General features: G+C 53.2%; 5 protein-coding genes across 5 annotated transcripts; 3 read left to right on the plus strand and 2 right to left on the minus strand.

Moving 5' to 3' along the window:
- Window positions 1-703: 703 nt before the first annotated feature.
- Window positions 704-2128, minus strand: BDZ83DRAFT_578182 (uncharacterized protein; the record flags this gene model as incomplete). Its single annotated transcript, XM_060505095.1, has 3 exons — window positions 704-1822; window positions 1876-2039; window positions 2092-2128. 3 exons carry the CDS (start codon window positions 2126-2128, stop codon window positions 704-706), a joined length of 1320 nt encoding a protein of 439 aa, XP_060364691.1.
- Window positions 2129-2985: 857 nt separating this feature from the next.
- Window positions 2986-4019, minus strand: BDZ83DRAFT_778460 (uncharacterized protein; the record flags this gene model as incomplete). Its single annotated transcript, XM_060515503.1, has 3 exons — window positions 3681-4019; window positions 3277-3624; window positions 2986-3208 (listed from the first exon to the last, which is right to left on the minus strand). The coding sequence occupies exons 1-3, from the start codon at window positions 3722-3724 to the stop codon at window positions 2986-2988; spliced, it is 615 nt and encodes a 204-aa protein (XP_060364692.1). The 5' UTR covers window positions 3725-4019.
- Window positions 4020-4587: 568 nt separating this feature from the next.
- On the plus strand, window positions 4588-6757 carry BDZ83DRAFT_752386 (GTPase-activating protein gyp1; the record flags this gene model as incomplete). Its single annotated transcript, XM_060514195.1, has 7 exons — window positions 4588-4629; window positions 4686-4704; window positions 4817-4826; window positions 4879-5001; window positions 5058-5515; window positions 5564-6447; window positions 6500-6757. The coding sequence occupies 7 exons, from the start codon at window positions 4588-4590 to the stop codon at window positions 6755-6757; spliced, it is 1794 nt and encodes a 597-aa protein (XP_060364693.1).
- A 464-nt stretch (window positions 6758-7221) lies between these two features.
- BDZ83DRAFT_752387 (histone H1-binding protein) lies at window positions 7222-8976 on the plus strand (the record flags this gene model as incomplete). The annotated part of the gene is made up of 4 exons (XM_060514196.1): window positions 7222-7857; window positions 7983-8215; window positions 8272-8620; window positions 8671-8976. The coding sequence occupies 4 exons, from the start codon at window positions 7222-7224 to the stop codon at window positions 8974-8976; spliced, it is 1524 nt and encodes a 507-aa protein (XP_060364694.1).
- A 570-nt stretch (window positions 8977-9546) lies between these two features.
- Window positions 9547-11521, plus strand: BDZ83DRAFT_578228 (seryl-tRNA synthetase; the record flags this gene model as incomplete). The annotated part of the gene is made up of 10 exons (XM_060505100.1): window positions 9547-9667; window positions 9768-10185; window positions 10259-10390; window positions 10448-10603; window positions 10679-10828; window positions 10883-10909; window positions 10963-11048; window positions 11104-11162; window positions 11233-11277; window positions 11345-11521. 10 exons carry the CDS (start codon window positions 9547-9549, stop codon window positions 11519-11521), a joined length of 1371 nt encoding a protein of 456 aa, XP_060364695.1.
- Window positions 11522-12171: the final 650 nt, after the last annotated feature.

Raw genomic sequence — 12171 nt, forward strand, 5'->3', positions numbered from 1 at the left:
TTTACAGTAATGCTTCATATATATAATAGTAGAATGAACTGAGCATGGCATCGCAATTTCATTCTATTCACTTCGCGTAAGGTACCTTACCTTAGGTCGTAGGTTTACCTGCCCCAGAGCTCTCGGCTCGCCTCCCGAAAGACGCCCACGCAGGCTCAACTTCGGCTTCGGGCCCGGTTCAGAAGGTCAAGCAGGGGCAAGACTTTCCTCGAACAGACTCTAATATAATAACATATCGCCTGTTTGTCCTGCTTTTCATGATGATTTACGTAACTTACATCCCCCAACCACTTTATTTTCATGACACAATGTCACATTTACACTCCCAAGGTTCACGCCAATAAGAAAATTAGGCTTGAGGTTCGCCGATTAATGGTTAATTTTCCCCTCCCTTTTGGAGTATAATACAAACTTCCCAAGAAAAACGATGTGTAAAGGAAAGAAAAAAGAGTTCGCGAGAGCAAGAAGCAAAGCTGCCAAACCCAAGCCGTACCCCGGTTATAGTCCCGGTTTCTCTCCGTCTCGGAGAAAACGCGGGACCTCGTTCCGTATATGCAGTTTCTTCCCAGCGCCCTCCTTTATCGAACCGTCAAACTTGTATGGCTCTCTTTGAGCCGACAAGGCATGGCCCCCTGAAATCGGTTCGTCCTTGTGTTTCCGTCTCCAATGCCAGGAAGGCCCTCCTTAGCTGCTGCAAAGACTCCTAACGCGAGTAAGGATGGAATCCCCGGTTGCTGCTGCGTCCGCCGCCGCGGTAATTAGCGCCGGGTCTGCCCGCGTTCTTGGGTCCTGTAGGCGCGTTGGCAGGCGGGGCATGCGCTGGATCGGGTGATCCCTGATGGGAGCCACCACTGTGAGAGCCACCACGGTGACCGCCTCTGAAGCCTCCCCGGCCGCCCTGGTTCGGTTGGGGAACGTCGTCGTACATGCCCTCCCACGATGTCGGAGCACCGCCGCCACCTCCCATGGCATATGCGCCAGCCTGGTTGTACTGATCGCGGGGAGCACCTCCGCCGCTGCTGCTGCCTCCCCGACGCGGTCCTTGTCCGCCGCCGGGTTGCTGTGGCGGCTGGCCTCCTTGAGATGGGTCGAACATTTGCTGCTGGGGGCTGAAGCTGCCGCTGGGTCCAGACGGGGGGCCGCCCTGCTGGCCCATCTGCTGCTGCATCTGTTGTTGCATTTGCTGCATTTGCTGCATCATTTGAGGCGTCATCTGGCCCATCATGCCCTGCTGCCCGTTGCCGCCCCCACCGCGACCCATCATCTGATTCTGCATCTGCTGCATCTGTTGCATCTGCATCATCTGCTGCATCATGGCCGGGTTCATGGGACCCATGCCTCTGCTCATAGCCATTTGTTGCTGCATCATGGCGAAATACTGCTGCATGCGTTGGAAGTATTGTGCCATGACCTGGGGCGTCATTCCCCCTGCGGCACCCATCTGGCCGCCTCCCATCCCACCTTGTCCACCCTGAGCACCGTCTTCGCCCTTCCTGAACTTTCCTCCCCGTCGTGCGGCTTCTTCCTCTTCGCGAAGATTGCCACGCGGCTGAGCCTTCTTGACCTCAATCGGCTTGCCGTGAATCTCCAGACTGGTGCTGAGGCAGGCATCAACGCCAGCTTCGCTTTCGAATGTGACGAAGCCAAAACCGCGAGGGCGGCCGGTGTCCTTGTCCATCATCAGGGTCGCGTCGACCACACGGCCGAACTGGGCGAAATAGTCCTTGAACTCTTGATCAGTAGTATCTTGACTGACACCACCGACGAAGATCTTGCTGGTCTTTTCTTGCTCGTCGCGAGGAATTGCCCGCTTGGGGTCAATCTGGTTGCCATTAGTGACCAACTCGTATTGCACTCGGCATAGGAGAATCTTACAATCTTGCCATCCAAAAAGTGTTCCTTGACCATAACGATGTTCACCGTCTTGGCGTCCCTGAACGTCAGGAAGCCGAAGCCTCTTGATCGTCCGGTGCTGCTGTCTCTCATGACGGTGCACTCAACAACCTCTCCGAACTGAGAGAAGTAGTCCCTTAGGGATTCTGGCAGCTGTTAGAAAATGGCACGGTGGTAGCGGGCACAACGTAGACTTACGATCAGTCGTCTCCCAGTTAAGGCCACCAATAAACATCTTGCTACAGACATTAAAACATTGGTCAGTGAATCAACTCAAAATTCAGAACTTCGACAGAAAAAAAGTCATGCGACTGTGATCGTGTTCTATGCAATGAGGGCATTATCCGGACACCGAGACAAGGGCCAATGGCCGATAAGAATTCCCGCCATATGGCTGCAACAGAGGAGGCAGGCATCCTTGAGACCATGAGTTGGCCGAGTTGTCGGTCGAACAGCGATAGACTGGCCGCCTTCGTCTTTTCCACCTCTTAAAGATACAAGCTGACTGGCTTGCAACAGCCTGAGATCGCATTCCTTGGCGTTGGTGTGTTGGTGTTTTGATCGATGTCTGTCATAACATGCTTCTTGACGGGTACCTCCTCGCGGCCAGCGGCAGATTTAGACAGCAACTTGTTGAAAAATCATCAAGGTGACGGGCATGGGTTGGTTTCCATCAGTATCGGTGCCTTTGTGGAAAGGCCGAAGATTTCAGATTCCAGCCGCAGCCAAAGTGATTGTTGAGGGCGAGCAGCGCTAGCCAGCCACAAAAACTCTCTCACGTCTGGGGAGAATTGCGGAGCGGATAGCCTGGTCATTGTCGAATGTTTCGTGTCTTTTGCTATCGTCAAGTCTCTGCTAGCTCTAGCTTCGAGCGCTATCCGCTGCTAATCTTGCTACAGCAGCCAAAGACCGCAGGATATTCTCTCTGCGACTGGGCTATAGAAGGCGCACGAGGGTGCTCCTGATCTGACTGACTGACTGATGACTGACTATCGTCGGCATATCTCGGTGATCTCAGGCTGCTTTTCCAGCTGACTTTTTTTTTCGCGGTACCTCTTTATGGCTTCTCTTTCTTGCTTTTCTTCAAGCTTCTCATGTCTTCTCTGAATTCTGTCCTTGGCCTGCTTGATGGCCCTGAAGAATGTTTCCCAAAACGTGGCTGGCCAACGTCTTGTATTGATGCCCTCTCTTGTCCATCCAAGTTCCCAAGACCAAGCAGGCCCGATACGAGATACCATGGGGCCACTGATGCCCGAGTTCCCTCAGACCGCAGCAAAAGTGCTTCAGCTTAATCCAATCGAGATATGCGTCCCAACTATAGGTGCATGGGGGATGGTTTGTGTAGCAGGTGCAACAATCACGTAGTTGGCAAATAAAACTTACCCGTCTTCCTTGGCACTCGGGTTTTTGGCCGTGCTTGTCGAGTACGTGGGTTCTTCCTGCTTGTTGCCAGCAAACCCATTCGAGGGCGGCGCGTAACCGGTGTTTCCGCCGCTGCCGCCGCCTCCGCCTCCGCCTCCATCACCACCTAGATTGAAGTCTACTTCATCATCGTCATCCTCTTCTTCGTACTTCATTTGATCATCACCACCGCCGCCACCATATTCCGCTTCAGGCTGGGGAGGTGGCTCAGCATGTGTCTCGACGCTTTGTTGAGGAACAGCGACTGGAGCGGGAGGCGGCGCGGGTTGCTGGGCGGCAGCTGGCTTCGCTGGCGTGTCATCGTCGTAGCTGTGGCACGTATCAGCATGTCTTCCTGGTAATAGACGACACTTGTAGTTACTTACAGATCGGCGAAGAGATCTTCCTCGAAATTCTCGGGCTCGGTCATCCTGGCGAGTGCTCTATAAGTGTCGAGCGTATTTTAATCGGCGAGTCGATGCAGACGAAGGCGAAAGGAAATGGAGAGTAAAGAACGTATTGTGTTGTTGCGGAGAAGTTGATGGGACAAGGTCGTCGTGTACGCAACAGCGCTTGTTTGGATATTTCTTAGGCAAGAGCCTGAGTGAAAGAGGAGGAAGGTGGAGCTAAGGCTGTGGCGGAGCCAATGGGCGTGCTCAATCCAATCAGAGCTACAAAAACTGGGGGAGGGACAGAAAGGTCCAAACATCGGCAAAGCTCGTGCGCGCTGCGCAAAGGTACTCCAACACGTCCAGGTCCCGGCTGCGATATGTTGGGAAGCGCCGAATCGTCCCGTACCTGAGTGGGGAGACTCACGTGACCGGGCGACTGGGAGAATGGCTTGTTGCGGCATGTAATGAGATTGGGAGATTTTGGTCTCCGTATCCGTCAAGTTAGTTCGTTCATGCAAGGTACCGCAATAGTTAGATCTATCATTTGTAATAAGGGAAGACATCCCTTGCAAGAATCCCCCTCTCAGGGAGTAGTTTCCCGTGGTTTGCTTAGGCTTCCACAGATTCCTTCCCAGCTCATCAATATAGGGTGGAAGAAGCATCTGCGCTATCATTTAAACTTGCACCTCGGCCGCCACAACGACGCAGTTGAAACCGCATCCACCAGCCACAGTGACCTCCTCCCCCACTCCACTTCAACTGCTGCTCAAAGCGGCGTGCGGTACACTAATGTGAGGCAAGGGTCCGGCCACTGGTCACTTGTTCGGAGCTCAGGCGACTCGTCTGGCGCATCTCAACACCAAGACACACAATGACACGGTCTCAATAGAGAAGCATCACCATGTTCTCCTCTTCAGGGAGTGGGAAGAAGCCCTCGCAACAGGTATGCTGCCCCAAACCCCTGCCAGGGCCTGTCACCGCATGCTAATTGCCCCGCAGCAGGAGATGGTCCAAGTCGGTGGGTTTCGTCATACCTCTTGAACTCGAGCTGCCCGTTGCTGCATAGCCTCGGCTCTTGAGACTAAGCTCGGAAATTCTTGGCTAACTTTGATATTTCGGTGACGGTGCAGACCGCTCAGAGTACGTTGCCTTGGCTGCATCGCCGGCGCAGTTCGGAACTGACTTGGGGTAGTTCTGCATCGCCGTTTTGGAAGCCGCCCCCACGCGAGAACGCATCGAAAAGAACCGGTCGCGACCCGAATCTGGTTGTCGGAGCAGCCTACTCTCATGCCGATATCCTCAAGTTCGACTCACTGTGCGAACTCTTGCCATCTTGGAATCGCGCCGACACCCTCAGCTAACTTGATCCAGCAACTTGTCCAGCTCCTCCTCCAGACCGAAGACACCTCCTTCCTCACACTCTACCAAAGGCCGGCCTAGCGATGCCTCTCCCCCGTCGCGCCCACAGTCAGGCCTATCATCACCTCCGATCAAGAGTTATATCAATTTCCTTTCCAACACCAACGATGACTGGAAAGCCGACGAAGACGAGGAGGACATGATGGGGTACGAGGACGATGACGGTGACGACTTTGGCTTGCCAAGCCTGTCCAACATGAAGCGACGAACACGCAAGAAGGCTGCGCAAAATAGGTCAGATCCCAACGGCGGTCTGTCGCCCTTGAACGACTCGTTCGGTTTAGGGTTACACACGAGGAGATACTCGAATAGTGCAGACATCGCGATCGAAAGGCCTGCGCCAACCTATCCAATGCCGAAAAAGAGCGAGGGCAAGATCTTGCGTCCACAGTATAAAGAAATTTTGAGGGGTAAGCGATGTCGCGTGATGTTGGTATGGACCGTGCTGACTGCGACAGACCCGGCGAACGCGCTGCACCTAATCGATCACCCAGTTATACCCGACGATGCAACGCCAAAAGAGATTGACGCTGCGAATTCACGAATTACTCGTATCAATAAGTTCAAGAAGCTCTTGCAGGCGTCAACGATACCGCTGCAGGAACTCCGGCAACTAGCTTGGTCCGGCGTTCCCCAGGAAGTTCGCGCTATGACATGGCAACTGCTGCTGAGCTACCTACCGACCAACAGCGAGAGGAGAGTCGCAACTCTAGAAAGGAAACGTAAAGAGTATCTCGATGGCGTTAGGCAGGCTTTCGAACGCGGCAGCAGTAGTGGGGGAAGCGGCACCACCGCCGCGGCACCCGGAAAAGCGAGAGGGCTGGACGAGGCGATCTGGCATCAGATCAGTATCGACGTTCCAAGAACGAATCCCCATATCGAACTCTACTCGTACGAAGCGACCCAGAGATCTCTGGAACGAATCCTGTACCTATGGGCAGTGCGACACCCTGCCAGCGGCTACGTTCAGGGCATCAATGACTTGGTAACGCCGTTTTGGCAAGTTTTCTTGAGTACATATGTCGCAGACTCCGACATTGAATCGGGCATGGACCCTGGTCAGCTGCCAAAATCGGTTCTTGACGCTGTAGAAGCAGATTCGTTCTGGTGCTTGACAAAGCTGCTAGACGGTATACAAGACCACTACATCGTGGCTCAGCCAGGCATTCAGAGGCAGGTTGCGGCCCTCCGCGATCTTACTGCAAGGATTGATGCAGGGCTGGCGAAGCATCTCGAAAAGGAGCACGTTGAGTTCATTCAATTCAGCTTCCGATGGATGAACTGTCTCTTGATGAGAGAGATAAGTGTAAGGAATACGATCAGGATGTGGGACACGTACTTGGTGAGAATATTCCGTCGACGTCTGATTACTGGCACCATCTAACCACCTACAGGCCGAAGAACAAGGCTTTTCGGAGTTTCATTTATACGTGTGCGCGGCTTTCCTGGTCAAGTGGTCGGATAAGCTTGTCAAGATGGATTTTCAGGAAATAATGATGTTTTTGCAAAGCTTGCCAACAAAGTCTTGGACGGAGAAGGATATTGAGCTGTTACTGAGCGAGGCTTTCATCTGGCAGAGTCTTTTCAAAGGCTCGTCGGCTCACTTGAGAGGACAGCCAAGTCGCACGCCTTCAGCAAACATGCAGCTGTAGTTCCTTCTCCAGCTAGATATTTGCGGTTCAAGCCAGAGGCCAGGCATTGTTGAGAGGAGATAGGTAGGGGATGGGAATGACATTCAGGCGTACGGCAATTGCCAAGGCAAACATGTAATCAAGGCATTGGCAGCGACACCCTGCTGGCCTATCCAAGAATTGATCCATGGGATTAATGCAACATACAGTGCAAATCACAGTGAAGAAGCACATCACGCACCCGCCATTTTGATTGGGTTTAACTCGTTTAACGTGCTGAACGGAAGCTATCCCTGCAGCTTCGTTCCCCAATCAACGCGCCTTCCCCAGAGCTCGCGCGTCACACCACAGACTGACAAAGGCTGCCAATTCTCTTTCCGCAATTGCCTTTCTTACCTCGTTCATCCTGTTTCCAGTCGTCCACCAATCCTTCTGCTCTTTCATCCTTCCAATTATCAATCAGCAACTCCAATTCAATTCCCACAATGGCCGACGCACCCGAACAGCCCACGATCGCCGCAGAGATCCCTGTCGCAGTGGCCCCCATCGCTGAGGCCCCAGCTGTGGAGGCTGTCGCAAACCCAGAGATCAAGCAGGATGCGCTCGCGCCGACACAACAAGACACGCCAGCCACGGTCGGCGAAGAGCCTGAAGAGGATGTTAACTCCAAGAAGGTCACCCTCGCCGACCTGACTGCCAAGGGAACCGCTCTGTACGCAAAGAAGCAGTACGAGGAAGCTACCGACTGCTTTACGAAGGCTGCGGAGCTGCAAGATGAAATCAATGGCGAAATGCAACCTGCGAATGCTGAGATCCTCTTCCTCTACGGTCGCAGTGTGTTCAAGGTTGGCCAGAGCAAGAGCGACGTCCTCGGGGGCAAGGCCGCTGGTGAGAAGAAGGCGGCCAAACCCAAGTCCAAGGCCCCGAAGAAGACCACTGCCGAGCCCGCGTCGACCGATGCGCCAGCCGAAACCGAGGCGCAGAGAATAACGGAGGAGGGTGTTGCGATTGTCGCAAGTGAGACAAGCGGAGCGAAGCCCGAGGAGACTGTCGAGGAGAAGAAGCCCTTGTTCCAGTTCACTGGCGACGAAAACTTTGAGGACGACTCTGATGACGAAGAGGTAAGCTAGATTCCCTTCCTTTGGTCTCGGGCTGAGCAGGTCTCGCTCTTTCATCAATGGGTTGATTGAGGACTTGCGGGGTCAGATACGTCAACGATTGTCAATTGGAGCTAACCTATTACCAGGCCGAGGGTGATGAAGAAGAAGAGGAAGAAGATGACGATCTCGCTGTTGCGTTCGGCGTGCTCGACATGGCTCGCATTCTCTACAGCAGACAACTGGAAGAGTTGGAGAAGGTGGAGCCTAATGGCAAAGCACAAGAGCAAGTTGATGGTGAGAAACTCAGCATCAGGCATGTCAAGGAGCGCCTTGCGGATACCCATGATCTTCTCGCCGAGATTTCCCTAGAGAATGAGAGGTAAGCACCTGCTGAGGTACCCTGCATGAAGACCTCCGGCGTTAACAGAGATACAGATACCCCGACGCCATTGAGGACTCGCGCAAGTCTTTGAAGTACAAGAAGGAGCTCTACAGCGAGGATTCGGAAGTTATTGCCGAAGCGCACTTCAAGCTTTCGTTGGCGCTTGAGTTCTCCTCCGTAACAACCACTCAGGAGGAGGGTGAGCAAGGAGAGAGCAAGCCTTTCGACGAGAAACTTCGCGAGGAGGCCGCAAATGAGCTGGAAGCAGCCATCAACAGCACCAAGCTCAAGCTCCAGAACAAGGAAGTCGAACTCGCGACCATGGCATCTCCGGAAGACAACGAAGTCACCCGGGCCACGATTACCGACGTCAAGGACATGATTGCGGATATGGAGCAGCGCGTGAGTAACCATAGTTTGTCCTCAACGGTACCTTTACTAATCATGCACAGCTCGTGGAACTTCGCAAGCCACCAATTGACGTGAACGCTGCTCTCGGTGGTGAAGGCTTGGGCGGAATCCTTGGAGCGGCTATTGGTGAATCTGCGGCTCAGACACAAGCTCGCGTCGAGGAAGCCAAAAAGACAGCGACCGATCTCACTGGCCTTGTACGCAAGAAGGCCAAGGAGGAGCCCAAGCCCGAAGAAACTCAGGCAAACGGTGCAGAGTCCAATGGCACGAAGCGCAAGGCCGAAGAGCCTGCGGAGGCAGATGACTCATCGAAAAAGACCAAGGTCGAAGAGGTCACTCAGGCCTGAATACCTAGCAATCATGTAACATTGGACATTGGCGAAAATGATCTCGAGGCCGGGAAATAAAAGGGTTTGGGGGTTCGTTTCTCAAAGGTATTCACGGCAGAATTGTAGAATAGCTAGCACTCTGGAAGGCAAAGGGGAACATTTTGCGCTTCACAACGGTATGCAATATGACTGGGCCGCAATTGCACTAAAGTTGGGTTGCATCTGACGCATCTCGTTTTCCCTTGGTGGATGTACGTTGAGTGATTGAATGTGTCGCATGAGCGCGTAGGTAAGTCGAGGTATCCGTAAAGGCAGGCGCGAAAGACCCCTTGCGTTTGACCGCCTCAGCCCCGCCCCCGCCAAAGAACCCCCCACCACCATCTAGCAACGACAATTTACCACCCTCCAAAGTCGCTCCTGAGTCACCTTGAGAGAGTCACGCCGACGCAGCTGCAAACCATACGCAGCCCCCAGGACCGTGTAAGTTGTACTCTTCTCGGAACGTCTGTGTGGATTGCCTTTTTAACGAGTACACTTTACCATAGTCCGCCCCGCCAATCTCCCTTCTACCCCACCAAAGCTACAATCATGCTCGACCTTCAAGATTTCATCAAGGAGCGCGGTGGTGACCCGGAGAAAATTCGCGACTCCCAGCGCCGTCGCCATGCACCCCTCGAAATTGTCGACGAGGTCATCGCTCTGTGGGACGGTACGAATTCTCAATCCACCCAGACCTTCATGCCCATAGCTGCATGTACATTGGAGGAAGGACAATATGGGCTAACACGAACCTCTCCGGAGCCGAATAGACCACCGCAAGACCCAATACTCTGCGACGCAGATCGGAAGCGAGATCAACGCCGTGCAGAAGGAGATTGGAATGAAGAAGAAGAACAAGGAGAACGCCGACGACCTGCTCAAGAAGAAGGAGGATCTGCAGAAGCAGAAGAAGGACAAGGAGGATGAGGCGACAGCGAAGCTCGTCACGCTCAACGCCAAGGCCAAGAGCATCGGAAACTACGTTCACGAGTCCGTTCCCATTAGCGACAACGAGGATAACAACGTCACGGAGCGCGAATGGAAGCCCGAGGCCGGACTCGGTGCCAAGACTGAGCAGACGCTTAGCCACCACCAGATTGTTACCAGACTCGCGGGTTACGACTCTGAGCGTGCTATCAAGCTTGTCGGCCACAGAGGATACTGCTTGACCGGCTACGGACTGTTCCTGTATGTTGTGGGCTCGACGAGAAGACAGCGTGAAGCTTGTTGTAGGAATAGGAAAGCTGACCCCGACGAACAGGAACCAAGCGCTCATCAACTACGGTCTTGAGTTCCTCTTCAACAAGGGATACACTCCTAACCAGCCTCCCTTCTTCATGAACCGTAACCAGATGGCCAAGACTGCCCAGCTTGAGGATTTCGACGAGGAGCTGTAGGGCGGACCCTCCATTCCGAAATTCACCATTTAGTGTTCTGACAGATTTTCCAGGTACAAGGTTACGGGTGATGGTGAAGAGAAGTACCTCATTGCTACCAGTGAGCAGCCCCTCTCCGCACTTCACAGCGAGGAGTGGATCCAGGGCGGTCAGCTGCCCATCAAGTACGCCGGTTACAGCACATGTTTCCGCAAGGAGGCCGGCAAGCAGTAAGTTCGAAACCCCGCCAGATGACGCTCTTATCCCCCTCTGTAGACTCTGACTGACATGATATATCTGTATAGCGGCAAGGAGGCCTGGGGCCTGTTCCGTGTGCACCAGTTCGAGAAGATTGAGCAGTTCATCTTCTGCAAGCCCGAAGACAGCTGGAAGCACTTTGACGAGATGATTGCCGCTTCTGAGGAGTTCTACAAGAGCCTGGGTCTTCCCTACCGGTAGGCTATACCAAGCCAGAGTTGCAGAACATGAAAGCTGACTTGGGATTACAGTGTTGTTTCCATCGTCTCTGGTGCTCTGTAAGCAATTTCTGGAAGATTGATAACCGTGGAGGGATTACTGACAGATTCAGGAACAACGCCGCTGCCAAGAAGTACGATTTGGAGGCTTGGTTTCCCTTCCAGCAGGAGTACAAGGAGCTCGTGTCTTGTTCCAACTGTAAGATTGCATTAATTCGCACACCATGGTTCAGCAATGCTAACCTTGACAACAGGCACAGATTACCAGACCCGCGAGCTCGAGGTCCGTTACGGTGTGAAGAAGGCCAAGGAGGTGAGTTCTACCCAAGAAGCTATACTTGTTCTCTTAAATCCGAGATTTGCTGACACCTTGCCCCACAAAGGCCCCCGGCGGTGGCCGCAAGGAGTACGTCCACGCTCTCAATGCTGTAAGTTGTCCCCTCTGATGCCACTTTTGGTCTCGTGTACGTGTCGCTGAAACTGATCGAAATAAAGACCCTCTGCGCTACCGAGCGAACTCTCTGCTGCATCTTGGAGAACTACCAAACGCCCGATGGCTTCAAGGTTCCCGAAGTGCTGCGCAAGTACATCCCCGGTCAGCCCGAGTTCCTGCCCTACGTGGCCGAGCTCCCCAAGGAGATCACTGTCGTTGCTGGCCAGAAGAAGAAATAGATCACGCCACTACGTGCGATCGTGGAGGTAGATGATGGAGAATGAAGAGGAAGGACGCTAAGTCTTTGGTGATGAACTCATGTCCAGACTATGATCGCCAGAGAGATCTCAACGACGGCCGGTCGAGGAATGAATTGGTGAGAAAAAACTTTGAAGATACACCTAGACAAATAAATCTGCTCTACAACGATTTCGTGGAGCCATGACGGATTGGAGATAATTGCATCTCGCGGCACATTCACTATCGCGTTGATGGCTTGAGCCAGCTAGTACGCCTTTGCCTAGATTAAGGCAGTTGGCTTGTGGATAGGTAAGTGGAATAGAGAATTGCTCATCAAACCAAGCTATAACGGAAACCAATACCTGTAGTTGGCGGCATGCCATTATCGATTTCTTTCTTTGAACCAGTACTATAACTATCTTGTGCTAGGACTTTGACTACAACCTCGCGGGTTTTAGCTCCCGCAAGTTCGCCTTGATCCACAAGCGGGCTCTCCTTAATTCTATCCCCGGGCCTAGAAATCACAGTCGATTGGGCCAGGGAATTAAGATCTGCCAAATACGAGAAAACCCCGCCCTTTCCGTCACGACCCACAACCGGCTATCTCGGTGTCGTATTGACGAACACCCATAACAATCGGACTTTGAAC

Source organism: Colletotrichum acutatum, assembly GCF_030867785.1.
Source record: "Colletotrichum acutatum strain CBS 112980 chromosome Unknown BDZ83scaffold_49, whole genome shotgun sequence".
Taxonomy (NCBI): domain Eukaryota; kingdom Fungi; phylum Ascomycota; class Sordariomycetes; order Glomerellales; family Glomerellaceae; genus Colletotrichum; species Colletotrichum acutatum.